General features: G+C 39.7%; 1 protein-coding gene across 4 annotated transcripts; it reads right to left on the bottom strand.

Annotated features, from left to right (window-relative positions):
• Positions 1–519: 519 nt before the first annotated feature.
• LOC117766870 (oxysterol-binding protein-related protein 7-like) lies at positions 520–26,108 on the bottom strand. Of its 4 annotated transcripts, none has more exons than XM_034594279.1 (23): positions 25,719–26,108; positions 15,639–15,855; positions 14,270–14,413; positions 14,113–14,166; positions 13,856–13,969; positions 12,705–12,872; positions 11,120–11,261; positions 10,868–10,986; positions 10,480–10,569; positions 10,214–10,370; positions 9,497–9,630; positions 8,468–8,560; positions 7,838–8,018; positions 6,024–6,098; positions 5,362–5,576; positions 5,123–5,260; positions 4,969–5,032; positions 4,789–4,867; positions 4,544–4,688; positions 4,284–4,434; positions 3,315–3,441; positions 2,867–2,989; positions 520–1,510 (listed from the first exon to the last, which is right to left on the bottom strand). In XM_034594279.1, the coding sequence occupies exons 2-23, from the start codon at positions 15,801–15,803 to the stop codon at positions 1,402–1,404; spliced, it is 2,787 nt and encodes a 928-aa protein (XP_034450170.1). In that variant the 5' UTR covers positions 15,804–15,855; positions 25,719–26,108; the 3' UTR covers positions 520–1,401. The 4 variants fall into 4 exon arrangements, with proteins under 4 accessions (XP_034450170.1, XP_034450169.1, XP_034450172.1 ...); XM_034594278.1 differs by lacking the exon at positions 25,719–26,108 and adding an exon at positions 20,188–20,438; XM_034594281.1 differs by lacking the exon at positions 8,468–8,560 and having other exon boundaries at positions 532–1,510; positions 25,719–25,833.
• Positions 26,109–26,371: the final 263 nt, after the last annotated feature.

The following is a 26,371-nucleotide window of genomic DNA, read 5'->3' as shown; positions in this document are numbered from 1 at the left end:
TAGCAGCAATTCAGAGATACAACTGTTTGAAAGTGAACAAACTGGAGAATACCAATGAACCGAGGAAGTATTTCTACTTTTACATTAGTAAATCATTTGAATGCATAATTCTTCTGACTGCCTTAGATAAAACTCCAGAAAGCCCCCAGGGTTTTTACGCTTTATCTTTAGACTGCTCTACTCTGCATGTACAACTTTCTTCAAGCATCTGGAACATAATCCATTTATTAATGAGACACTACTTAGTTACAGTAGGACAACTTAGTTGGAACAGGACACGTGTTATTCTTTTATTGAAGATTTATTAACACTATAGGATAATTGATCAACCTTTTTGGATTGCTTATTAGAAAGTGCAAAACTCATGTAAATGTACAGAATCTAATATATATATATAATAATCAGATTGCAATTCTATATATCACTACAACACAAATGTGTTGTAGTGATATATAGAATTTGTCCAGATTCTACTTAACGTTATTTACAGAAGATGAAGCTTATTTGAACAAGAAACTGTTGATTATGGAATTTTTTATTTGAAACAAAACCAAAGAAAAAAATATTTGATTAAACAGTAGTCTCTTTTCCTTATTAAAATCCATTGTTGAAACATCAATAAAAAAATATTTCATTGCATCAACTAAGAATAGTTAGCTGTCAAATTTATGTAACCGATGTGCCACAACTAAACATCAGAGAATACAATACGCACCATTTTTACAAATCAATAGGAGTTTACACATTAAGACTCACTGAAAAAAGAAGCAGGACAGCACCAGTTCACCTATAACATACACCACAAGCACCCGATTAGTCCTCCAATTGTTCTGGAGTCCTCAGCAGGAAAATATGCATCTGAATTTATTTCTGAACTCTGTCATACAAAAAGAGCCCGACTACTATTTTTATAGAAATGTTAAAACGAATAAAATGGTGTAACAAACTATGGCATTTCCCCCACAAATATGATACAAGAACTTTACATGATGAGGCCTCAGTCCTGACAGGGAAACTCAACAATTCTAACAACATTTTTCTGGAGGGCAGTGATTCAATTTTAAAGTGGATTTTAAGTTAAGATTTGTGTTTGAATTGTGAATGATCATAGTTACTGTTATTGCTAGAGGTAGGCGAAAGGCTGCAAAGACATCCGGCAAAATCTGAATCAGTCTTCATTTGTTCAACTGCGGCACCTCACCTCGATGAGAGGTTGACGTATGCGTTCTTACATCCCTCTCCTCTACACCGTTCACTTTACAGTATATTCAGGCATTTATTACGGCACTAACATGAACACAAATAGTCGTTTTTACCAATAGAGGGCTGCCTTCACATACTCATCTCATTTTAGCGGCTGGCTGGTTTGACTGAGTCTCACTTAACACCAGGTGCAGTGTCCTACCACAGGTCCAGGTTCTCCATGTTGGAGAAACCTGGGTCTTTGCGGAGCTTCCAGTATGTATCGTTGTGCAGCCACACTTCTCTGCCGGCCTCATCGAGAGTTTTCCTGAAAACATAAAAAAGAAAAGCACAACTGTTTGTTACTCAGCTGGTAAAAAAATGTAATGTTAAACCTTTCAAAAGGAGTAGTTTGATTCATATCTGTACAGCAGGGGGGTTCAGTTAAATCCAGAGAGGTCCAGATAGAGAACTTTCCCTGAAGGTAAGGTCGGGAACATGATAAAGTCCAACTGGCGTGATGAATCAATGCAATATATATTGAAATATTAGATGTATCATCTTCTGTGTGTCATCAACAACTTAGAACATATAATGAAATCATATTTTGACATTATTTATTGTCAGATTTCTTACTGAATTGGAGTTATAACAAAGTACTTTTCTCATGTTAAAAATAAATGCATAAAACGAATAAGTAAAGGTGTAATTTAAGTTTCCCTTTCTTATTTTGTTAACAAATTTTCAATTAAAAGTCTCAACCAATTTAAACACATCTTAACAAATGAAAATCATTTTCATCTTTTCCTCTTATGTCCAACCCACACTTTTCTTGTCCAGGATTTTAAATCTTACTTGGAATGGTGTAGTGTTGTATCACATTGCTGCTTTAATCAATTGCCAGTCACTGAAGATATGAGACTTACAGGTTTTGAACTCCCTGTCAGAAGAATGAACATAAGAGTCGGTCTAGTCTTGGTTTAAATCTGAGTTTTCTCTTTTTAAGAAGCAGGTCATGTGAAGTCACTTTTCTTACATTTCTCTGACCAGTTTCTCACCATCTATTCTTCCTCCTGTTTCTTCCTAATGTGCACCTCTCACCACATCTGGCTGGAATGCTCATCAGAATTCACAGATTGGCTTAGTGACATCACACGAGTTGATTTAAAAACACATGCAATGGCTCTATGAGTTTCCTGGGCAGCTAAACCAGTGCCATAGAGGCTAGAAAAGCTGTGCAGGGCAAAATGTAAAGGCTTTGCCAGAATCTGACTCTTGATGTCTCAATTACTTATTGGTTATAGGCTGGGTAGGATGGCTGAAAAGAACACTGTATGAAAGCTATTGCCAGGTAGCTTAGAATTAAGACTGAAAATGAGGAGACATCTAGCCTAACCCTTTTGAATAAACCTTTAAAAACTACCCCATTACATCTCATCTGTGCAAAATAGCAAATAAATCAAGTGGTTGCTCATTATTCTTTTATAAACAGGCTCACTGACACAAGCGAAGTGTTTGAAATCACAAACCAGTTACACCTGAAGATGAAGACACTGTAGGAATCAAGCATTTCTGATAACAGACTTAACATTAGTGCTGATGAGGCACCTTTTAGTTGTGTCTAATGTCTACGCATCTCATTTGAAATTTTCCATCCAAAGTGTTCAAAAGCATAGCGGCTCACCTGAAAAACTTGGGGATGTGCTCCTCCCCCATCTTGACCATTTCCTTCCTCCTCTCCCGCTGCTTCTCCTCCACCTCATCCTTCTTTTTATCTGCCTTTGCCACTTCGCCATTCTCCAGAAGCCTGATGAAGAGAAACAGGAGTTAAATGGTGAATGGACCGACTGCATTTATATTCTTAGCATTTACTCAGTGTTACACATCCAGTCACACACATGTTCATGCATCACTTCACTAACACACTTGCACACAGATAGTACAGCAATCGGGCAATTTGGGGTTCAGTACTTTGCCCAAGCATACTTCTACATGCAAACTGTAGGAGCTTCCAATTTAGTGTAATACCCGCTCTACCTCCGGAGCAAAGACCTCCGCATAATTAAACTCTGCAACATGGAAGATAGGACAGCAAGACATTTCTCTTTTTAAACAAATACAAATTATTGTACCTCTGGTCTGGTCTGAAGCGTGCGTCAGTGGGTGGAAGAACAGCCTTCAGCTCAGGTGTCAGTTCGTTTAGCTCTCTGGCATAATGTGAGAAGCCATAAAACTGGGCGTGATCATCAGGCTGCACGTCTAAACAGGAAAGAACTTTGTCAATATCAAGAACTCAACCGCTGGACAATGTGCAGAAAACCCACCAATTTGCAAACTATGTATTTGTCACTGTAATTCAACTAGTATTGGTAAATTATTTCTGTATCTTTGTAAGACAAGATGTTCTAAAAATGAATGGTTTTAGCAGCGTTACCGATTAAATTAGACGGTTTAGGGAGGAAAGGATGTGTCAGCTCAGTGTCTGTAGAGCTCTTATTTTGATCTTTGACATTAGATTTGGCTAGATTGATTCTGCACTTGAAGGTGTCCTTTAATTATATATCATGACTATAGCACCCATAGTCTAATTTATCATGACAAGTTTCATAATATAAGTTTTTACACTTCCCATGACAACCAAGGAGAAATCAGAAAGTCCACTCACTTATAAAAGTATTTTTCAAGCAGGCAGAAGTAGGCTTAATACATGCCAGTTTGTTTTTGTTTTTTTCTCTAAATCCTGCTCATTGTCAGTCAACCTTCCTCTCAACACATGATCAGACTCCACTGCACCAATGTGAATGGTGCTGCATGGGTTGGACACATCGTGTGACTACGTTTGTTATTTTTTTAAACTTTTTTGATGAATGTGGGTGTTACCACGTGAAAATCAAATGGTTTGATGCCTACAAAGAAAATTAAGTAGATGGTGTGGCCAGTGGGCGAATTTGGTAATCGGTGTGTGCCTGAACACTGTAAAACCGGTTATCCTGACAACCCTACCCAACACCTTACTAAGACTCTTTACATACATCACTGTAGATGAAGTCAAAAGCTGAATTTGTCAGGACAATTACATGTTCAAACAGGACTCTACTCACTGGGCTTCCAGATGCACTTTGGTGTAGGAAGGGTGTCGCAGAAGATGCCTTCATGCCAGAGGCCTCCAAAGCGATGGACCACCTCTCCAGCCCGGTCCAGAACCACACCCTGCACCTCGTTCTTACTGTTTTCTGAGCTCCAGTATCGAGACTAGAATATAAAAAGGGTCAGGGTGGTTAAACAGAAGCACAGGAAGAGTCCATGTGCAGGATTTTGACTTTTCACTGATTAAGCAGCAAGAGACAGCGGGTGGCCTGACCTTGACGAAGGTGATCTTGCAGGTGCAGACGTCGCTCTTTGTGTTTTTGATGACCACCTCACCATAGTGTTCCAACCAGCGCTGCTGACTCAGCACATTGTGGATACATGTCACTACCTTGTTCCATTCATAGTGATCCCCATACCTTCACACACACACAAAACAGGTCAATCAATCAATAATGTCTATTTTCCTTTCTCTACTGTATTGTGTGACTGGTTTTGTTAAAGGAAGCAGTGGCTCACTTGGGCAGGGAAACGTTGACCAGTGCGCTAGAGAGGACCTCCATTGATTTCCCCCAAAACTTGTTCTTCCATCTCTGATCTAAGAGCAGACAGACCAACAGAAACTAACAGTGTTAGGTTTAACGGTGCTCATACAGAACAGGTGGATCAAGCACTTACAATCACACACACTGCTCATACCTTGCCAGAAAGCGAAGTTTTCTGACTCAGCATGGCAGGCAGAGATGGGTGGGTGATGGGAGACCTGTAAACAACACACATACATACATCTTGTTCCAATCCCAAATGGTAGAGATTTTGTCAACATATCTGTTCGTCCCTTCATGCTGGTTACCTGCTCGCTGATGAAATGGAAGCCTCGTTCTTCTCTGTGACTCTCATATGTTTCTCCTAGAACAGGATTGAAGGGTTTGTAATGATTCCTCCAGGACGCCCAGGCGTAGCCAGAGATGGAGAATGTTGCCACGTAAACCTGGTAACATACAGATTTAAAAAAACAATTAATAAAGTTAGCAATGAGCTCAACTCCTTCACGGATCCAGCTGATTAGTGATCTTAGCAAACCAAACTCACCATTCGCTCATAAGGATCGTCAATGCTGTTGGCGATGTCTAGCAGCTCTGTGTACTCCAGCTCTTCACTGAGTCTCTGCAGCAGAGACAGTGGCTCATTTAGAGCGACCGGCATGGAGACTCTGGACAGGTCCTTGCCAATGTTGTTGTACAGGATGGTCATGATTCCAATTTGGCTGTTGTCTGCTCCTGGGGCAGGGATGGTGGTGCGACGACCTGGATAACACAAACCAGTACAATTCAAGGAAATTTAATATCTTAAAATGCAAAGACCCACAACATGGCATTACATTTATAGATATAAGCATATAGAAATAATAAAGACAAGTCTAAACATGATATTTTGTAGAGTGAATGGTAGGGAAAAGTGTGATGTTTACTTTAATGTTTCCATCAGGAAGCAGCATCTCTCATGACTAACAGTCAAAGTAAGTGAGTCATGCTTGCAAATTAAGGAAGTAATAGCATTTTGTCTTCCTCCAATTAATGCTTTCAACTTGAATCTGCAAACTTCACCAAAAAAAAGTAGTCTTTTATTACATTAACTAAGACATGAGACTAGATCTGAACTGTAAATGATATGGTCCAAGTATGGTGTGAGTACTGAAGAGCCAGACATCACTGCTCTCAAATTAAATGAGTCAACAATAGAGGTGGCCTTACCAGTATCGGTGCGCGTTTGGCTTGGTCCGTTAGAAGCGTTGTTCAGACTGTCTCTGTAGTTGAGGGTGGCAGTGGCTGGAAAAGGAGAGGAGGAGAGTCATTCTTTCCATTCAATGTCCATCTTATGTCTTGCTGGTAAGAAAATGTTGTGGTTGTGCAGGATTATTTGACTGCTCCTGGTTACAGGCTGCTTGTGTTAAAGAGAACGTGAAACAGTCTATTTTTGATAAGTTCTATACAGATTTAAGTGTGTAGTAATTTATAAAAATAAAAAAACATGTATTGCTGTTACTGGCATGTGCGTTGGCTCTGCGCCATATTGATATTACGTCACTGGCCACATCATACGGTTGGTTGGTTGGAGAGGAGGCATAACGTCAACAGAAGAGAGGGTGTGTTACGACCGGTAATTAGTGGAAAATATGGCAGAAGACGAGACCGAGAGGGATTTTGAGGAGATAAGTAGAAACCCGATGGAGTATTCATTACAGCCTGTGAGGAGGAGGGAGAGAGTGCAGACGCCCAACTCATTTTACTTGGAGCAGCAATCAGTGTCCACAGGAGCCTAGAGGGTGGGCAACACAACATGGAGCACATGTGGTCACTGCACTGCAATGCAGACCGCAAGCAAGTCGATCTGTTGCAAAAAGGCAGATTTGCACCACCTGATGCTGTTGTGAGAGGGACGTATTGGAGGTGTCTATGATCTCCCTACGTGAAAGTCTGTGCAGAGACCCTGGAGCGGCCCATCAACAGCAGGTAATCTAACTAGCTCAAAACATTGCTAGCTTAGCTAGCATGTAAAACGGAAGAGATATTGTTTGAAATGTTGAAACAACGCAGTTCTCCAAGTCACCATTTTAAATTAACTTTAAAATCAGCATTTGCAGTCTCAGTTTGGAAGCTAACATTAGTAGACTCATTAATTAGCAGGCTAGCGACAGACAGTTCGCCAACGTTAGCTAGCAGGAGTCACATTAGGCAGCTAAGGCCGTTGGGTCATGTACCTGAGCTAATACAACCATGTAATGCCTTCAAAATTTCTCAATGTGATGCTACTCTTACATTTACTTTAAACCACCGATTTGGAGGCTATATCACTAAGAATGACACTGATTAAGGTGATTGTACCCTTTGTTTAACGTTAAGCTAATGCTAGTAGGCCCTGATGTTACCAAGCTCAGACTTCTGCTTGGAAGAATACAAATTTAAAAACTAAGAGTTGTGGTTATGTAATACTTAAACTGGAGTACATTTTTTAATATTGGGTAATTATTATATTATGTGTCATTTGGTAGACACTTTTTTCCAAATGACTTAAAATTAGTGCATTCAACATCTATGAGGGGCCATTTAGGGGTTCAGTATCTTGCCCAAGGACACTTCGGCATGCAGATGGGGAAGACTGAGGATTGAACCACCAAACCTTCTGGAGGACGACCACTCGATCCCTCAGCCGCCCCTATTAATAACTTTTAAAATGTTATATTCATATGATCAAAATACATGTTTAATAAATTGATATATTGTAGGTTAAGCTACACAGTAGTACATAAAGTAATTGATATTGTATCCAGCAACATAAAATGCATCAGTAATTATATTCCTGTAATATATATGATTCTGAAAGGTTTTTTTCTGTAAAATAAGTACATTTCCTGTACTTTAAGTACTCATCCAGTGCTAACAGAATATGCAGATATTCTTGTCGCTTCAGCTTTACTGTCAAAATCTGTAAGGATTTTTAAAGCAGGAATCCCTCTTTTAAATTATGCTAAATACATTAAGTGATTAATTTCCACTTTAACACTCACTGTGTCCCTCTTCTGGCTCAGAGTTGCTGGTGGTGGTGATGTCACTCAGGCCAGACTCATCCGAAGCCTCAGCCTCTGATGAGCTCTCGCACACGATCACTTCACTGGCGTCAAAATACTCTGCCATAGAATCGGCCACTGAGGGCGCACGTTGAACTTGACGACCCATAGATGGTGTCCTCTGTTGGGGGGAGAGCAAAGATGGGAAGAGGATCAACACTTATTTTTCTGCAGTGTGCAAAGTACAAAGAGGAGACAGATCACTAGCCAACAGGCATGTGAGGAGACCCGTCATCAGACACAATCAACTCTCACACAATCAGATGTGAGGTTCAATTCTTACCGGTACAACCCACCAAACGTCCACACACTTTAGTGTAAGTGTGTAAATTGCTAACCTAATAATACGAACCACATGACAACACTCATTCACTTGAATTGGCTTGTAGCAGATTGTGCTCTGTTGTGATAGCAACTGGGATCATGTCAACACTTTGCCCATAATTTTGAGACAAACGTCACACATGTAAGGTAAGGATGAATGCAAATGGCCGACAGCAAGGTCAGGAAATTGCCATACACAAAGGGACAAACTGACTTTCACATACAAAAGCACAATGCAGTACACACCTGGTCTGGACGGACTGTGCAGAAGGATTCGTCAGTAGAGTCAGAGGACAGGGAAAGCGAGTGGACTTTGGTCAGACGTGACTGTATGTCAAGCTACAGACGAGCATGGACATGCACACATACAGAGAAGCCATGCAGGACACAAGAGGAAGCACAGAAAGTCAAAAACATGCAGACTCCACATCACGTAGTGTAGAGCAACGTGTCACTATTCTAAATGTCTATTCTAAATGTCTATGTGGCCAGAGGATGAAACTACACCTAATTCTATTATATTTTTTCATGTAATCCTCCCCATCTAATAAACACTAATATCTTTAATTACAAGCTCAGTGCAGAGAAGAGAACAGGAATTTAAGTGACTTGTTAAATGTTGCTCACAGTGATAATGCAGGTCGACAGGCTGCTGCCAAGCAACAAACAACGAAGCAAAGCTCAGTCACATCAACACTCAGAGTTAAAACATACAGAGCTATGCAGCACAGTAAGAAAGGAGACAGGCAGTTGAGATGAAACCTCACTTAACAGCAAACTACAACGGTTACCGAGCAGCGTCAGTTTGACAGCAGGTATTAACACGCCCATCAACTCATGCAACTGCTCAGTTTCAGTATGTGAAAACGATTCTTCTACTTGAGTCTTTGTGTGTGGAAAGAGGGAGAGAAAGACTTGAGGTGTGTTCTGTCAGGTCACACCTGTGACAACTTGTGCCTATCCTGTCTAGAAACAGCCCAAACCTGACAAACAGTTTCACACAGCACCTCTCCTACACACCGCGAGGGCTTGGCAAAAGACAGCGAGGGCTTGGCCATCGCTGTCTTTAGCCGATACTAATATTTTTTAGCCGATACTAATATTTTGCACAGGTAATCTGCGTTTCCACTCTGGGATTCCAGCAGGGTAAGTGAACAGAAGTAAAGAGGGATGAACACTAATTAATTCATGTCATCCGATTTTAAATGAATGAGGATGGTTTGAGTTTTGTTTCTAGGTATCCCAGTTTTGTCCCTGTGTGTTTGTTAGTGTTACCTCTGACAGTGTGCTGCACAGTGTAGCAAGCTGGTGGGAGGTGTTCTGCCTCAGGTCAGGGCTGTTCCAAGCCTGCCTCAGTCTCTCTCTTTCCAAGGATAAAACCTCATGAACGGTCCTGAGAGAAGAATGAACTGCAACAAAGATAAACCATTTTAGAAAAAAACTGCAGAATATTACAACTTTATTGTCAATCTCAGATTTTTTCTTACATTGTAATTTTACTCTTCCCTAAAGATTGTGGTGCATTAAAACGATTTAAAACAATTACTATGAAGATCAAATAGAAATGTGGAGCCCATTAAGCTCATTCTTTCCCAATAACAGATTTTGTCAGCCACTTAATGCAAATCGGTGGGAAACATTGGTCATTTACAGGTTGTGAAAATTAATTAAGTTAACTTACTGAATGTTCATGGGTATTTATTTCATAGCTACCACTAAAAACTAGTATTTCTACTTTCTTGGCCAGAAAGTGATCACAGATCTAGACGAAAAATTTAATTGGAACTTAAATTACTTGCAAATACTAATAATGAGATTCAATAAGGTATTGACAGAGCCGTACCTGATCAGTGTCTAAAGTTGACTGATGTTTCTCTTAATCAAATTTTTTTTATGGATTTCAGAACAATCAAGTAGGAAATGCATTGACCATCAAACACTAACTCAAACCTATTCAGAGAAATAGAGTTGTTAGAAGTCAGAAGTCTGTACCTCTCTGGGAGACAGTGCAGATGTCCTGGTGGAGTTTCTTGGCCTCGGGTGAAGTGACCTGAGGGTTGGACAGCTGAGAGTAGACGTGGTTCGGGATAGACTGAACAGATGCTCCCAAACCAGAGCTGGGATTGGTGCTCAGGTGGCTGGAAGTGAACTGAGAGCACAAGACGGGGAAGAGGTGGACTCAACGTATTAACAAAAACATTGACATGACTCAATCATAACAAGAGCACATAAGGTTAAAGTAGTGAAGTCAGTCTTACCATTCCCCCCATGGCTTCAACACGGGACAAAGTCCTGGAGTGACCAAACCCCTTCCCACTCTTCTTCTTGGGTTTTTCCAGGGAAATATTCTGAAACGAGAGGCCAAGACTGTTAAAGCCTCTTTAAAAAAATATAAAATAAACCCCAGTTATTCTGTTGCTGAATATGTATTCGTAGTCTGACGAATTACAGATCATCTACAGTATCTTGAATGCAATCAGTTGGTTCACTTAGCTTAATATCCCCCTTGAAGATCAGTAATGTATTATCTTATTCAGGGCATTATTGTCAGCTGTTTCATAAACATCTTGGGTGAGACATGCATCAAATAATCTGACCCCGCTGTTACTTTTCCTGTGAAGTAGTCGGAGGAACCACAACACTCACCTGCATGCTGATTCGCATCTCCAGGTCTGAGTTAGTGATTGGCAGGCCTCCTTCCAGCCAATGGAGTCGCTGGATTAGCTGAGCCAGTTCTGTCAGCTCTGTCTGACAGCGAGCCAGGTCTAACCGAGAGAAGGTCAGAATGTCAAAGATTAGAGATCAAGCGAAAGCGCATACAAAGATTTGCTTCTGTTACGTTCATCCGTCACTAAGAAAAGCTTCCATCTGAGGATCAGGATTTCTGGTGGCTCTCACCGTTAGTGGTTGAATCAATGTTGTGGGTCTGCTCCAGCCATGCCGACACCTTGTTGGTCACTGCGGGGTGGGAGGCGATAGCAGGTGCGGGGCTTCCCATCTCTGTTTGGTACACTGAGGCTGAGCTGGCATAGTGAGGAGGCTGGAAAATTAAACCCATCACAATTTCAGCTACAATAAAAACCAATGACTGCTGTCTAGATTCTTAAATGTGTGATGAATGAGTTACTTTGTGTATTAAGAACGCAAATCTCTTTACCTAATGAACTGCGACACTGGCACGTGTGTACAAGGTATAATAAAATTGGTAACATCTTATGATTGATGATTGCGTTTTGAATTGAAATAAGGGAGATAAACTTTGAACATTGAAATACAGTCCCTTAAAAGTAGGGTTGTTAAGTTGTATGTTGTTTCTGAAATACTGTAGTTGAAATCCTCTTCACGTCCTGATAGCCATCAATAAATAGTCATCTGAAAACAGAGTATCTTCAGCCCTCACAGAACTGTAATAAACATTCAGTCCAAATGAAATGATTGGTTAGTGTACCCATCTGTCACTAACTGACCTGCACCCCGTTTGTGTTTTCACCTCACACAGGTCTTCACAAGCCAGAGACACATACACCAATGAAGCAGAGATGATAGCCAGAAGCTAGTGATTGAGTCACAGAAAAGTCGGCCTCTAGCTGTTGTCAGACAGAACATGTTCATTTGTTTTGGGGGAGTAACTTTGACGAAGGGGCCGATGGGAGGGGGTGGGATGACAAACACGATCCACTTGTGTTTTTCCATCGTCATAATAGTGACTGAGAAACTGAAGTGTTCCCACACAGCGGACTTAAATGATGAGGGAGGGTCTTCACACTCCTGTTTGTCTGTTGTCGCTTAACCACGAGCCTGCAGCACATCCAGTCCTTCGCTAACGTTGTCCCTCAATTTGAGACCCAGGTGCACAAATATAAGTTCTGCACGTGGACTCGCTGCATTCGTTCGGTAAACGTGCGTGCTGAACATAAAGGCCGGTTACATGTACCGTTACACCCCTAGTATCCACATGTTAAGAGACTACGAAAACAGAGTGAAACGTCAAAGGCAGTGGAAGCACTAATGTTTTCGCCTGTTTGTTTCTTTGTTGATTGATTTGTTTGTTAGCAGGATTAGGCAAAAACTACTTGATGGATCATCACAAAACTTGGAAGGACGTGGTGTGGGTCAGGGAAGAGCTTTGGGCTTGATCCGGATCAGATCGAGAATTTTTTTTAACTGTCTTTAACATTGTGAGATATGATTTTTTTTATCTTAAGGCACTTTTAGGGAAATAATATCGGAGTGTGTGAAAGTTGTTGCAGCTTGATAAAATTTATGGGGACTGTTGGGCCTTAGCGGAGGTAACATCCTTGCCCTGAGTTGTAAACATTTAGGATGTACTCTGTGCACGTTTTCTCGTAAGTTAGAAAAAGACATTTCATATGAAAATCCTAGACCTAAACTTACACATCTAAAATCTTACCATAAGAGGAATAATCATGAGGAATGTGTTTTGTTAAATTTTGCATGAACTGCAGCAGGAATCTCTACTTACTGTTGCTCTGCTTTTCTGGGCAAAGGTGGCCATGGCTGGGAGGGTACTCTGGCCCATGGAGAGAGCATGAAGAACGCCATGATGGACACTCATCGCCTCGTTTTTCCTAAATACACGATGGGCACACAGCTTGGTCAACCAGATATAGAAGATATCGTGGGTCTTTGCCTAACAGAAAGGAGGAAGAGAGAATAAAGGAGGTTATACATGAACTAAAAAAGACAGGAACAAGCAGAAAGTAATACACTTATGTTTACATCAGAAGAAAAAAGGTACTGAACATATAATTTCTTCATTTGGATCTTTTAATACAACATATGCGTATATATACCATCAAGACCAGCTGCAAAATTTGCATGCTTTTCCCTTTAGAGCTAGATTAGACAAAGAAATTGTCATTCGCTGAAATATTTGCTGGAACGGCGATATATGGTTTGTTTTTTAAGTGCAGCCTCCCAAAAAGTTTTTGAAGTAGGTTTCAGATGACACTGAAGTGACAAGATGTGCATGGTGTTTTAGCATTGTGATAACTACACATTGTTTAATACTTCAGGCTTCTTCAGTTCAGTTTGCTTTCACTGGGTTTGCTATTTTGCAGAGGCGCAGTCAGAAAATGAAAATGCAGTTTGAGGAATTGACTCGCGTTTCTGCTTCAACTGTGCGAGAGGATGAAGTAACCGCTGCCCGCTCCACCTTGTACACTGCACAGTAAAAGATGCACAACGAAGCTGAAAATCATATGACTGCTCTCAGAGATTGGGGCAAAAACTGGACTAAATTGTACAGTGTAAGCCAAGCTTAAGAGGGTTAGGTTAACTATATGTACTCTGAGCTTGCCGGCTTTCATGAAGTTTGGGGCAAAGGCAAGGATTTACAATGAAAACTAAATGTTTAAGCTATCAAATGTTATTTTCTTCATGATTGCCTCAGAGGATAAGAAATAAAATATATTTTAACTTGGCAATTCTGTCCGCTCTTCAAGGTGGTCATATTCTTGCTTAGGTAAAAGAGTGCGTTTATATTTGGCGGCTTAGGTCTTAATTGTTTAACTTATGAGGCTCATGTGATCTTCAAACAATGTTTTGGAAATTGCATTAAACTGCTTTGTGTCCCTAAACATAGTGTAACCATGTCTGCAGTGTGTAGGTTACCTTGACATGGTAAAGGTTGTCTCCAGCATCCAGGTCTATGCGTTTGGACTTCTTGTTAATGGACATAACAGCCAGACTGACGTCAAGGGAGCCATGGAGCTTCCCTCTTTGAATCTAAAACACAACAATGCTTTTTTTATACATTCCCTTTTTATCTATCAAACTAATTTACATTAATCTGAGGCCACACTGGAATCAATTTATTAACACAAGAGCTCAAGTTTGTGGGCCAGGAAGGTGCAGCTCTGTTTACTTACATCTTGCTGTGTTTTTGAGTACTTGAGAATTCCTTTCTCTAAAAGGAAGTATCTCTGAAAAGGGCAATCACAGTGAGATGTTAGAAAATAAAAGAGCAGGCATGATTCAGTGCAATATTGACTTAACAGAACAGAAACATGCACATGCTATGCTAACCTTGTGCCAGCCTTTGAGCGGGTACTTCCTCCTCTTCATCAAGTAGCCCTCACAGATCCCAGGGATAGCAAGGTCCAGAGAGGAGCTGGAAACTAGACCCAGATCCAGTTGCTGCATATCTTCCAGCACCTCCCAGTTACGAGCCTAACAGACAGAAATCACAAAATAAACCACGTTTAGGAAATACAAAAGAATTTAGTATTTAATTTTTTTGACACTTAGTGTGTGAACGTATTCTGAGACAAAGGAATTTGATGAATCATATTTAACTAATCAGAGCCAGGCTGACGGACAACCTGTATGGACGAACATTAATGCCAAGCAAAGTAATATTGTAAAGACAAAAAACTCTGTCACTAAAACTCTAACACCATCAGAATTTTCATAGCCACAGTTTTCACTATTTTCAATTTCATCCAATGCCTGGAAAAATCTACAGGTAGGGCTGGGATGACACATCGACGTCATCAATAACAATACGTCAATTATCACAACGTGTGTCGACGCGTCGTAAGGAAGGTGGTTTTGCACATTTAAAGCATGGATTCACCTGAAGAGCAAGCTGAAGCGAAAAATATCGCCCACGATCATCTATAGCAAAGGGCGCCAATAGGCAGACCGCGGTCCGGACCCAGACGCCTTTCTATATGGACCCAGACCTGTTATAAAATGTTGACGGAGCGTTTCTATTGTAACCCGTGAACTTTTCTTGCATTTACGGCAGTTTTTTAACCGGCGCAGCTTTTTCGTCTTTACGGTAGTAAATCCTGGCAGCACAGTGTACAGTTTACTTCTCTCACTAAATAAGAGCAGGTGGGGAACAAAGAGAAAAGTGTTAAAGCTGTTTAATTAATATTTGTTGATTGTTTATTTGTGTAATGTAGTTACATATTAAGAAAAAGAAAAGGGGGAACTCAAACTACATATTTAGTTTTTCTTAAATTAAGCACTTTATTTTAAGATGCCTTTTTCAAAAGCTCTTTATTTATTTTTAAATGGAAAACTTATTTGACTTGAAAAGAGAAAACATTAGTGAGATGAAGTATTCCTGTGAAAAAAGTTCTGTGTCAGTTAGTTTTTTTTAATTTATTTTGATAAATTCATTATTATAATGAGTGTTAAAAAAATCGAAGAATTAATAAGATGAATCGATAGGTGCAGCCCTATCGATGGGTAAACAATATTGAGGTAATATTAGATGTGAGCCAGTCTATTATAATCTTTTACATTTTAAGAACAAAAGACAACTCAAATACAGGAAACAATGAATGTGTAAGTAGCCAAAAGAGTGCAAAATACAATAGACAGGTAAATATAGGCTTTAGAAAGTTCTACTAAAATGTTTCTTTTCCTTCTTTAGACTGGTTACCTGCTTTGAATGTTTGGAGGAGCCAGTGCTGCTGCTCCGTGAGTGGCCAGGTTTAAAAGTGCTGGCGGGGGACTTGTCGAGGCTGATCACAGACTGGCTACTGTCCATACGGAGGGGGCACACCTGAGGGTCCATTGCTGTAACGTGATAAGGAAGTCGTTGCATTGAATCGAAGGATCTTCAGGGCAGGACGCGTCTCATGGCAAAGTACATGGGTCTGCACAGAACAACAAGAACAGTACAGTGATGAATCACTCATGAAGGCAAAGACAATAAAACAAATGTACAGTAAAACAATCCCACAATGATCTTTAACTACTATGAGACTATGCTGATAATGTTATTAGCCATCTTGTTTAAACAGTACATATACAGAGTTAAATATAAATAAATTAAGATACGACTGAGCTCAACGGTTCCAGAAGTTACAATTTTATATAGAAGCCACAAGTCGTACGATATCAACTGTGTTCTAACAAAAACGTGTTGTATTCGTCAAAGAGAACAACTACACTACCCACAAGCCCAATGTCGGGCTAAGACTGGATCATCAGCGTTACATAATGTTTACCAAAGAACAACCCTGCTACAGTTTTTAGAGACGATGGCGAGTCCAAAGGGGTGAAAATCACAACAAGTCGTATACTGGAGAGTAGTGTTACTGAGGGCCATCTTGTGGGTTGGCAATGGTTAATGATAGGTAGTTTAATAACTTTTCAGTTTTCTTACCTTCGGCTTTTTTCACTTTTCTAATATTTTTTTCCTCGTAATTCATCTCATTCATAACCTCATCCTTAGTAGCAAGCTGAATGGAAAAAATGTATTAAATAAAAATATAAAATCGGCCACGATCATTTAAAGCAGGGGTCACTAACAGGCGGACTGCGGTCCGGACCCAGAAGCCGTCCCGTACGGACCCACAGCCAAAACAGAAGGTTATGAATTAAAACCTGACGGGGCGCTTCTATTTGTAACGGGCGCAGCTTTTGTAGTCTTTACGGTAGTGGTTTAGCGGATGAGGAAACGCACAGACCAATTGCATGCGAGTTAAGCCATCCCACGTGATACTACTCAGCCAATCAAGTCTGTGCATTCCAGGCGGTAAACATTGCAACTCTACAGTGCAGACAGATGTGAGTTAGAGGCAAGTTACACATGAAAAGACGGTAGAAAGAAAAAGAAAGATAGCGATACAGGTAGAGAAAACAAAGGGAGAGATACAGAGGAGTGAGACGGAGAAAGGGAGAGAAACAGGAGTGAGACGGAGAAAGGGAGAGAAACAGGAGTGAGACTGAGAAAGGGAGAGAAACAGACGAACAAAGTGGGGGAGTGGGATATAAGAGGGGAAGAAAGTGATTCTAAAACTGTTCAATTGTTAAGATGTGTTGAGATTTAGTATCTGTAAAATTGGTTGAGACTTTTGAGTCAAGATGTGAAACAGAAAAATTCAAGCTTTTGCTCCCTTTATTTTACTGAAGTTAAGCCCTTTATTTGAACATGCACAATTCACATTTTATTTATTTTCTCTTATTTTGAAATGCAGCCTTACTTTTATTTAGTTAATGAGAGAACATTATACATATCTGCAATCATACATATATGTTCAGTTCTTTGTTACGTGACAATAAATATTGTCAAAAAGTTTTTGAATCGTACTGAATTAATTTGATTTGACAGTCAGGTATTTAGTACATGCAGATGTTGATACAACTACTAGGCTACTTCAATATATATATATATATATATATATATATATATATATATATATATATATATATATATATATATATATATCTCACACTAAATAGCTAGACATTATGATCTTCCGGACCTTTGCTTCAAGAAATTTTCTCTAACTGGACCTCTTTAAATTTTAGTTGAATACCCCTGATTTAAAGCATAGGTCACCAATAGGCGGACCTTACCTAGACGCCATTCTATACGGACCCAGAAATATTATAAAATGAACCTGCGCAACTTTTCAAGCATTTACGGTAGTCTTATTTTAACCTGCACTTCTTTTGTCTTTACCGTAGTAAAGACTGGCAGCACACGCTAGAGTTTACTTCTCTCACTGAACAAGAGAAAGTGGGGAACCGAGAGAAAGATCGTTAAAGCTGTATAGTTAATATTTGTTGAGATTGTTCATATGTGCAATGTAGTTATATATTAAGAAAAAAGGGGAAACTCAAACTACATCTTTGTTTTCCTTCTAAAATTAAGCACGTTATTTTAAGAGCTCTGTACTTAGTTTTTAAAGCCAAACCTTATTTTACTTAAATAGAAAAGAACAATTATTTTATTATTAGATGGATGAAGTTTTCCTGTTAAAAAAAGTTCAGTGTGACTTCAGTTCAAAGTTTCAGTGTTACTCAAATTTTACCCGAGGATTATTTTTTGATAGACTGCTAAACTTTTATTTACAGCGTTTTGATATTCTGCCAGAAAGATACTTGACATTTTTTTGTTTTCATTTATTTTGTTGTAGCTTAATGTAGATTGATATTTTCCTTTTACTTGAATGGAACAAGCTCTTGCACCAATTTTATTTTGGAGAGATTTTGTAAGGGACTGTAAAAGGCAGATTAGCAGTTCAGACTGGACTAGTATTTGTTGTGGAATAATGACTTGCAATTCATACTTTGTTTTGTCATATTTGTTTGTATTTAAGAGATGATTCAATAAATATAAATGACAAGTTTTTTTATTTTAGATAAATATAAATTATATTTATAGAGTAAAAAAATGTGATTAATCGAAAAAATGTATCGTTAGAGTAATAGATAAAAAAAATAATCAATAGGTGCAGCACTATTTAGGACAATTCACTGTAAACAAAAAAATAAATTTAAAAAAAAGCGTAATCTTGTGAATACTTTTTGGTGTGCTCCACTTTGTTGGTACAGTCACGTGTTTTTTTTGTACTTCAATTTTCACAGGCCATTTTCAGTGCATGAGGGCCTTCACCGTGACAGATATGGCAACACGTGGGACTAAGAGCACCTCGATGGTGCACTTGAGTCTTAACAATCGACATCATAGCTATGCAGCAGCATGGGACGTTCAAACACTTTCAAATCTGTGAAAATGGTGAGAGAGAACGAAAAATATGTCATAATTTCTATGTTGCATGGCATAGAGGGCGCACACGTGAAAGTAAAACGTCAATTTATAGGTCTTGAAATTTCAGGGCCAAGTGAGCCAAGCAGCCGGCAGATATTTTGGCAGCCACATGTTGCGAAAGTCATTTCCGTTGAGTGCTCACCAGTTTTTGAACAGCACTACCCCATTGGAATTCAGGCAGTGTGCTGATGAGTACACAGTGTACTACACGTGAATGCAATGAGTGCTGGGAGATACAGTAACAAGAAAATCATTCTAAAAATATTTTGACTGTCATTTCTCTGTACATCTTGCACTCTGCCATAAATGTCACCTTTATTATATTCCCTTCATCTGTTTTAATCAAATTGTTCTTTTGCATCTTGTCCTACCCAGCTTAACGCTGTTAAATAAAAATATATATTTCAATCGATGCAAATGTGAAGGTATTAAACCATTCCATTTGTCAGACAACTGAGACCCTTTCACTTGTAAACCTTATTCAGCTTGTATTGGGTTTTATGATTGAAACAAAGTCCGTTAAACTGAAAGGATAATTGAGTATACAAGATGAGGCTTGTAACTTCAAATGTAAAAGACACATTTCTAAAAGTAAAGTAAACAACTACCTAAAATCTTCGTGGTGATGTAGGAAGTCACCAAACAAACGACACAATTACATGCAAAATAATGAACCAATAGGAGAAGCATTGCTCATTGCAAATCTAGTGGCTCTTCCTGCTCCACTGGAAAAATAAATAAGCAACACGCCACCCCCCCCCAACTGCTGTTATTCACGTGTCTCATTCAGCAGGTGACAATGGCCTGTAAGAGGAAGAGTTTGCAGTTGACAATCCAGTGCAAAGTTTTGAGCAGCCTGACCAGATTGTGGAAGCGGTTTGATGTTGATGGCAGGAGGCAGTTATCACACAATCACAGGTTGTGTTCACAGAAAACTGCGATGCTCCACTTCCGTTTAGCTGCTACTCCTGAACCAAACATCAACTGGGTTCTTCATTTCCTACTTGATGATAATTGGTTAACTTATCACTGCATTATCAAATGTCTTCCAGAGTGCAGAAACTGAACTGCAGCCCTGAGCTACAATTGAACAAATGTGTACATTACAAATATATACAAATACAATTGCATACATTTGTCCACCTTCAGAGATTTTACTATAGCATAAATAATTTAGTGTCAAAGTAAATGTCATTCTGGTCAACCTACGTTAAAACTTAAAAAAAATGTACTGACGTTTTAACATTTCATTTATCATGTGCCATATAACCAACCCTTACTCTGAGTATGAATGAAAAAGTGCACAAGAGCAAGTAGTAATAATGAAGACAGTATGTACACCACTAGCACATGAATCCAAGCAATAAAAGGCATCAGCAGTTGAAATCAGTTAAGTCTTCGTAGCACAGTAACAAAAGAAACACACCTCTGATGGCCTGATGTCTCAACACGCCACTTCCCCAATGGTTCACATGAGATCACTTCAGCTTTTGCTCAAGAATTGTAAAGCTGTAGAATTCCTCTCAAAGTTCCTCGTAAGAGAAAATACTCCTCAGATTGTTTTTTTTCCTTTTACGTCTCCTTCAGTATCTTAGTGTCCTTTGTCAAACTCCGCTCCGCTCTTCTCCGTGTTAGACAGAGCAATGCCACACCTGACTGAGGACATGCTCGTCAGATAAGTGCATTTCAGAACCTGCAGGTATCTGGGCGGGGCTGAAAGTAGAGCAACACTCTACCTAACCAGACAGGCCGGCCGGCTCTGTCATCACGAGGTGTACAGCAGATCTGTTGTCCCATTGGATGCACATTCGAAACTTTAGCTTAAATTTGTATTTCATTATTAATACTACTTGCATATTGCTGCGTTCACTTTAAAAAAAACAAGAAAAAAAGAAAAGAAATTTTCACTCAACTGCCAGAAATAAGCACAATTGCACAAATTGTGGATTAATCCACCACTTAAAAAACAGTTCAAAAAAGTTGCACTATTACCTCTTAATACAGCAAAGTTTGTTCAATACTACAGTTTGCAAATGAACGTTACTTTTTGAGGCATTTAAAAAAAGAAATGTCTCTCCTCAGTAGGAACCCAAGTAAGCTAATGACAATGAGAAATTGGAGAATAAAAGGACTCATCCTTTTAAGTGCACTTAGTTTATGGTTCTGCGTGGGGTTTTTAAAAAGTAAAAATGTAAATTCCCAATAACGCCATGTATTCAGGTATTGTAATGCTGCAGGTGGAGGGGAAAATAAGGTTTACAAGCTGCCTCGTGGGCTTCATTTCAAAATACAAAGCATTCAGAAAAAGTAAAACATCTTAATCTACAGTGGCTCTATTGATGATATTTTTATATCTACCTATAACTATCGTCACATCCTTTGTTATGCTAAGGAGCATCCTGTTTGCTTTAATATTGAATTGATTGACAAGACCAACTGTGTATAGAATGTCCCAAAATTGACATTCCATCAGTATTATTGTGCATTATGACAGCCGAGGGATGCTGTGAGCTGAAGGCAACAACATTCCCTGCATACTATGCACTAGACACCATTATCGGATTTTTACATTCCTTCGTTACAGAGACAATGTGAAACTTTCGAAACATGGAATGATAAGTACTGAAAAATTACCTTTAGGGCAGTGTGATGCATAACCCCATGAGAAACATGATATGGATGTCCAGAAAACATGATATGAAAGCATGTTGTTTACTATGCAGATGGAGGGGGAGGTGAAGTGTTTGAGTCCAGAAAACACACTGAGTCTCAGAGGTAAACAGCATGGAAGCCAAATCCAGTAAAATGTAAGTAAACAGAATAACATCCCTCCATACTGCCCCTGGGGTGTCACTTAAGTGTCCGCAAGCCGCGACATTCATATTCGACTAGAAACACGTTATTTACACTGCGTTTTAAGCCTTAAAGTGCACTGGAAGTGGCTAGGCTAGTTGACGTATCACCACAATGGTGTGTCCCAAGGCGCTGTTTTGTGACGTGAAGGGTCAGAATACTTACTGAATGCACTGTGGAACTCAGGAGTCTACGATGCTAAAGCATAAACATGATGCACCACTTTAAGGAATTTCAATTGCAGGGGGAGACTGTGGGAATTTATTGTGATACACCTACAGTATATTGAAGACAACTACAAGGCTGCTATCTACAACTCAAATCTCACAAGTGATCATCTTATGCTATTTGGCAGGTATTTCAGAAATCACCTCTCAGCGATCCCAGATCCCCTTAAGCTGTAACTAATAAACATTGCCCACTAATTAAATAATTTGGTTAAAAATACCTTACAACCGTTGTTGTAACCCAGGTATGACAGAGAACATGAGTTATGTGGTTTCACCAGAGAACCAGATAATAAGCATGGGTGAGATTCATCCCTGACAGTCATTAACACAACCTTAACATTACATAAGGTCTGGTGACAGTTCAGTCAAGAATTGTATGAAGTCATCGAGGCATCGCGTTGCTCACTGTTGGTTTAAATGCACTGTCATATGTAACAACCTTGCTTTTCAAAATCAATTGGATTGCAACACAGTGGCTGGGCAATAAACCAAAAATGTATCGATACCAAATATAACCTCTAACAGACTTAATCTTGCTCATGTAGGCTAATACTTTCCCCAATGCGTGCATTCACGAACTGTCAGGTTTCTTCTACGTATATTTTACAGCGGCGGCCTGGGTCCCTTGTACCATATTAAATTACCCTGCCGCATGTCCTCACTGCTCGCTCCCCCTGCTTGCCTGCGCTCACTTCACACGTTAACAGTAAACACCATTACTAATGAGAAGTTATTAGGACCTGAACTGTAATGAAGTTTACTTTGGGTTTGTTTGATTCGCTCTAGAGTTTATGACACGCATTTGTAATTTGAGACCCTTAAGCACACAAATAAGTTCAACATGCGTACTCGCTGCATTCGTTTGGTACATGTGCATTCCGAACCGAAAGGCCTGTACCCCAAATATTCGGTTGGGATACATGTACTGTTACACCCCTACATGTCAGTAAGTGAATATTGAAAACATGGGAAAAGAATCGGAACTATGTGGTACTGAATTGTTAAGTTTGACTGTTTAACAGGTATCATTGGTTCTTTGGATACTGAAGTATCACAATATTTCTCATCATGAATACATTTTTTTCTTCCTGGATAAATATATTTCAAATACAGTCTGTAACTCAATTTGTGCAGAAGACCTTTAAACGTTCAAGGGGTATTCACCATATTGTCCTTGTTTACACCCAGGGCATGCGCAGTAGGTAACTGCCGTATGTCAATATCGCAAAATGCTGTGAATACTCCTAGAGGATGTTATACTGTGATTAAGACGTATACATGGGTACATAATGCCACTAAGGACAGAAAACTCCACATCTTAATTTGATTATTGACCTTTCTGGGTTAAGGTAATCAGAAAATGCTGTTTATATGGCAGTGTCTTATACATATTTGTCTTAATCTGGTTAATATTATGGTTGTCCACTTGGGATGTCACGATATGAAATTTTGGTGCCACGATTATTGTCAGAGGAATTATCACGGTTTCACGATTATCAATACTCTAGAAGGAAAAGTACACGACAAGCAATATATAGCTAATAATATAGCTAATGAACTAAAACATTTATTATCATCGACTATATCAATTTAGTTTTTATAGTGCAACGTTTGGCTATTTAAAAACCATTTATGCAAGCTATATTATTTAGTTGCCTTATTGTGGAAGGCTGGTCAGTGAATTTGTGTTTCCTCTCATCATAAGCAGTGTATCTGTATGGGACCTTTGTTGTGAAGGGTCACCAATGGAAGTTGTTCTGTTTCGGGAACAAGGTGTTAACTAGTTGTGTAAACAGTCATACTGTCCTGGTTCAAGCTCACATTCTTCGTGTCCTTATTTTACCATTACCTCTCAGTATAGGTGAATTACACTCCGGCAACATTTATAATGGTTGAGAGAAGGGAGAGAGAGGGGTGTGTGCGTGTGTGTCTCAGCATGTCAGCTGCTCCTTCCGAGCAGGTCAGCAACTCCAGCGTTGGTGGAGATGAGGCTGTTACTTCAGTTCCCTCTTGTCAACTAACGTTTCAGTAAAGGGGCTCACACAAACAAGCGCACGCACACAAAACATGACTCGCGAGAGGCAGGACACCATAGTTACATATCTTAGTTTTTACAATTCTTACGGTTATGAAACCGTGACGTTATGAAGATGCAGCTATCTTAAAAATCCGTTAATCCCGACCTCCCTAATGTCCATATATTCGTAGTATGTGCTTCAGAAGTTACCATAAATAGTAATGTTTTCTGACTTAACACTTTGACAGGTCACCTCATTTCTGTCTCTCAGACCGGCCAAGACAAAACAAGGAGCTCATATCTAAAACAGGGATACTTCTGTCCCATTTAAATGGTTTGGGTATGAAAACCACAATGGTAGCTATGGTAACTGAATGTCAGATGCACAAACACTGTATCAAGGATTTGTTATTAAAGAGAAGTACTGTCTGGAACAATATGTGCCATCATGTACATGCCTTTGTGATGTCACAGACAAGCCTGAGACCTGAACAGACTGGTTCTCTCGCCTCTCGGCCTCCCTTCTTCCAGGAATGTGCCAGAGCAACATGTCCACAGGCGACTGATAGAAATTCTCTCAACAAGGTTCACAACCAAAGAGAAGAGCTCTGGTTGCAGCTTTGTACTACAAGATAGGAGGGGAAAGTCAAGTGCTTCATCTGGAAGTTCCATAACAAACTCTGTTTAGGATTGTCAATATTTTCAAAAGTCCTTAAGCTTGAAGAAAAATATTTTTTTATAACAAAGTCTTTAACTTATATAGACCTCATTTGTTTTGAACTTGCTGGCTCTGATTACAGCTGTTAAGCCAAAAGACTTGTTGTATCACTTTGCATTTCACACAATAAGACTTGCTGTCTTGTGATCTGAAGTTTTGTAATTGTAACTAAGGGAGGGTCACTTACAATATGCGATCTTTCATCAGGAAACTCCCGACTGGGCCTCAAACTATTTGTAATCACATAAACACGAGAGAAGAGACAAGGTGAATCCAGTGATCCTGCTGCTCCTCTGTGTCATCCTGCTCAGAGTCTACGATGTGGCAGCGAGCCTCTGAAATTGCGTTTTTGAAGAGTTTACACATAGCGATTGGCGCCTGTTGATCAAGTCCGAATCGGGAGCTTTTGTTGGCGACTTGCAAAACTCGTCAAATCGGGTTGAATTGTGGAGTTCAAGCTGATAATTAACTCCGCCCCTTCACTCCGCCCCTTCATCCTGAACAATTGTGAGGTGAGAATTTTTTGTCACCTCATAAGGGTTAAAAAAAAAAAAAATCCAATATGAGAAAGTTATGAGTGATATAATGAAAAAGTAGCAAACTTTCCCTGTAACTTTCTAATAATTTCTACAGTAGAATCTTCTGAAACTCCACATACTGACCGTGGGGTCACCATGAATAAGACAGAGCTTAAATTTATTGGTTACCTCATTAGGATTTTTTGAGAGAATATTTGTTTCAACCGCAAGCAGCTGTTCCGTCAGACCACAGGTTTTCACAAACGCTGGACCACGTGACTGCAGCCTCAGGACGGTTCGAGAAGAACAAGTAAGTGCGTGTTTCGAGTTGTATTCACCTCGTAGCATCATTAAATTAGAGCAAACACCACCTACCACACAATATAAACAAAATAAAGATATGTCGGGTTGTTAATAACCGACACACTCAATTAAATAGTCAGCAAAGGCTTAATTCACGAGGCAAATTAAAGACGTAATTTGCGAGATATTCACTTTGAAAAACACAAAGCGCGCATCGAAACAATTTATTTTCCCACCGCAAACAAACTGTGAAGTCACAGGCCCCGGACCCAACAAACATTTCCAAACAGTGGTGGAGTGAAGGGACGGAGAACTGACCTGAGAGGCTCCGGAGGTGAAGCAGCGTGAGGCCGACAGGAGCAAACACCTGAAGGAGCGAAGAGCGGAGCCTCCTGCAGCCTCTGCTACCTGCTACCTGCTAACTGCTAACTGCTACCTCTGCGTGCGCGTGCCACACATGGCAGTTCAGCAGGTGGACCAGGTGCATCATGGGAGCATCGTTAGTTCGTCGACTTTTTACAATTTAAATATTCATTAAAATTGGTCATTGCAGAGATTAAAACGAGATGTTTTGATCAAACAAACGTTTATAACTATGCGCATAACAACAAATACGCAAATACAAAATAATCTAAATGCACAAGAGGGCTGGGACGACGCGAGGTAATTGACGTCATAGATTACGTAAAATACGTCGATTTGCTCAACGTGTGTCCGACGCGTCGTCAGGACAGTGGCTGCGCACAGTCAAAGAATAGATTCACCTGAAGAGCGAGCTGAAGCCAAAGAAATCGCCCATGATCATCCAAAGCATAGGTCCCCAATAGGTGGACCGCGGTCTGGACCGGACACGCCGTTCTATACGTACCCAGGCTTATTATTAGATTTTGAAGGAGCGTTTCTATTTTAACTTTTCTTGCATTTACGGTGGTCAAATATTAACCTGCGCCGCTTTTGGTCCTTACGGTAGT

The sequence above is a fragment of the Hippoglossus hippoglossus genome, chromosome 8 (assembly GCF_009819705.1).
Source record: "Hippoglossus hippoglossus isolate fHipHip1 chromosome 8, fHipHip1.pri, whole genome shotgun sequence".
Lineage (NCBI taxonomy): Eukaryota > Metazoa > Chordata > Actinopteri > Pleuronectiformes > Pleuronectidae > Hippoglossus > Hippoglossus hippoglossus.
Note: the sequence above shows the minus strand (reverse complement) of the source record. Positions and strands in the feature narration are given on the sequence as shown.

Coding starts and splice junctions, on each gene's coding strand:
- LOC117766870 (XM_034594279.1), bottom strand. CDS start 15,803: ATGCAACGACTTCCTTATCACGTTACAGCAATGGACCCTCAGGTGTGC. Junction 10,570..10,867: donor AGATGCGAATCAGCATGCAG/GTGAGTGTTGTG, acceptor CTCTCGTTTCAG/AATATTTCCCTGGAAAAACC. Junction 3,442..4,283: donor AAAGTGCATCTGGAAGCCCA/GTGAGTAGAGTC, acceptor TTTCCTGTTTAG/ACGTGCAGCCTGATGATCAC.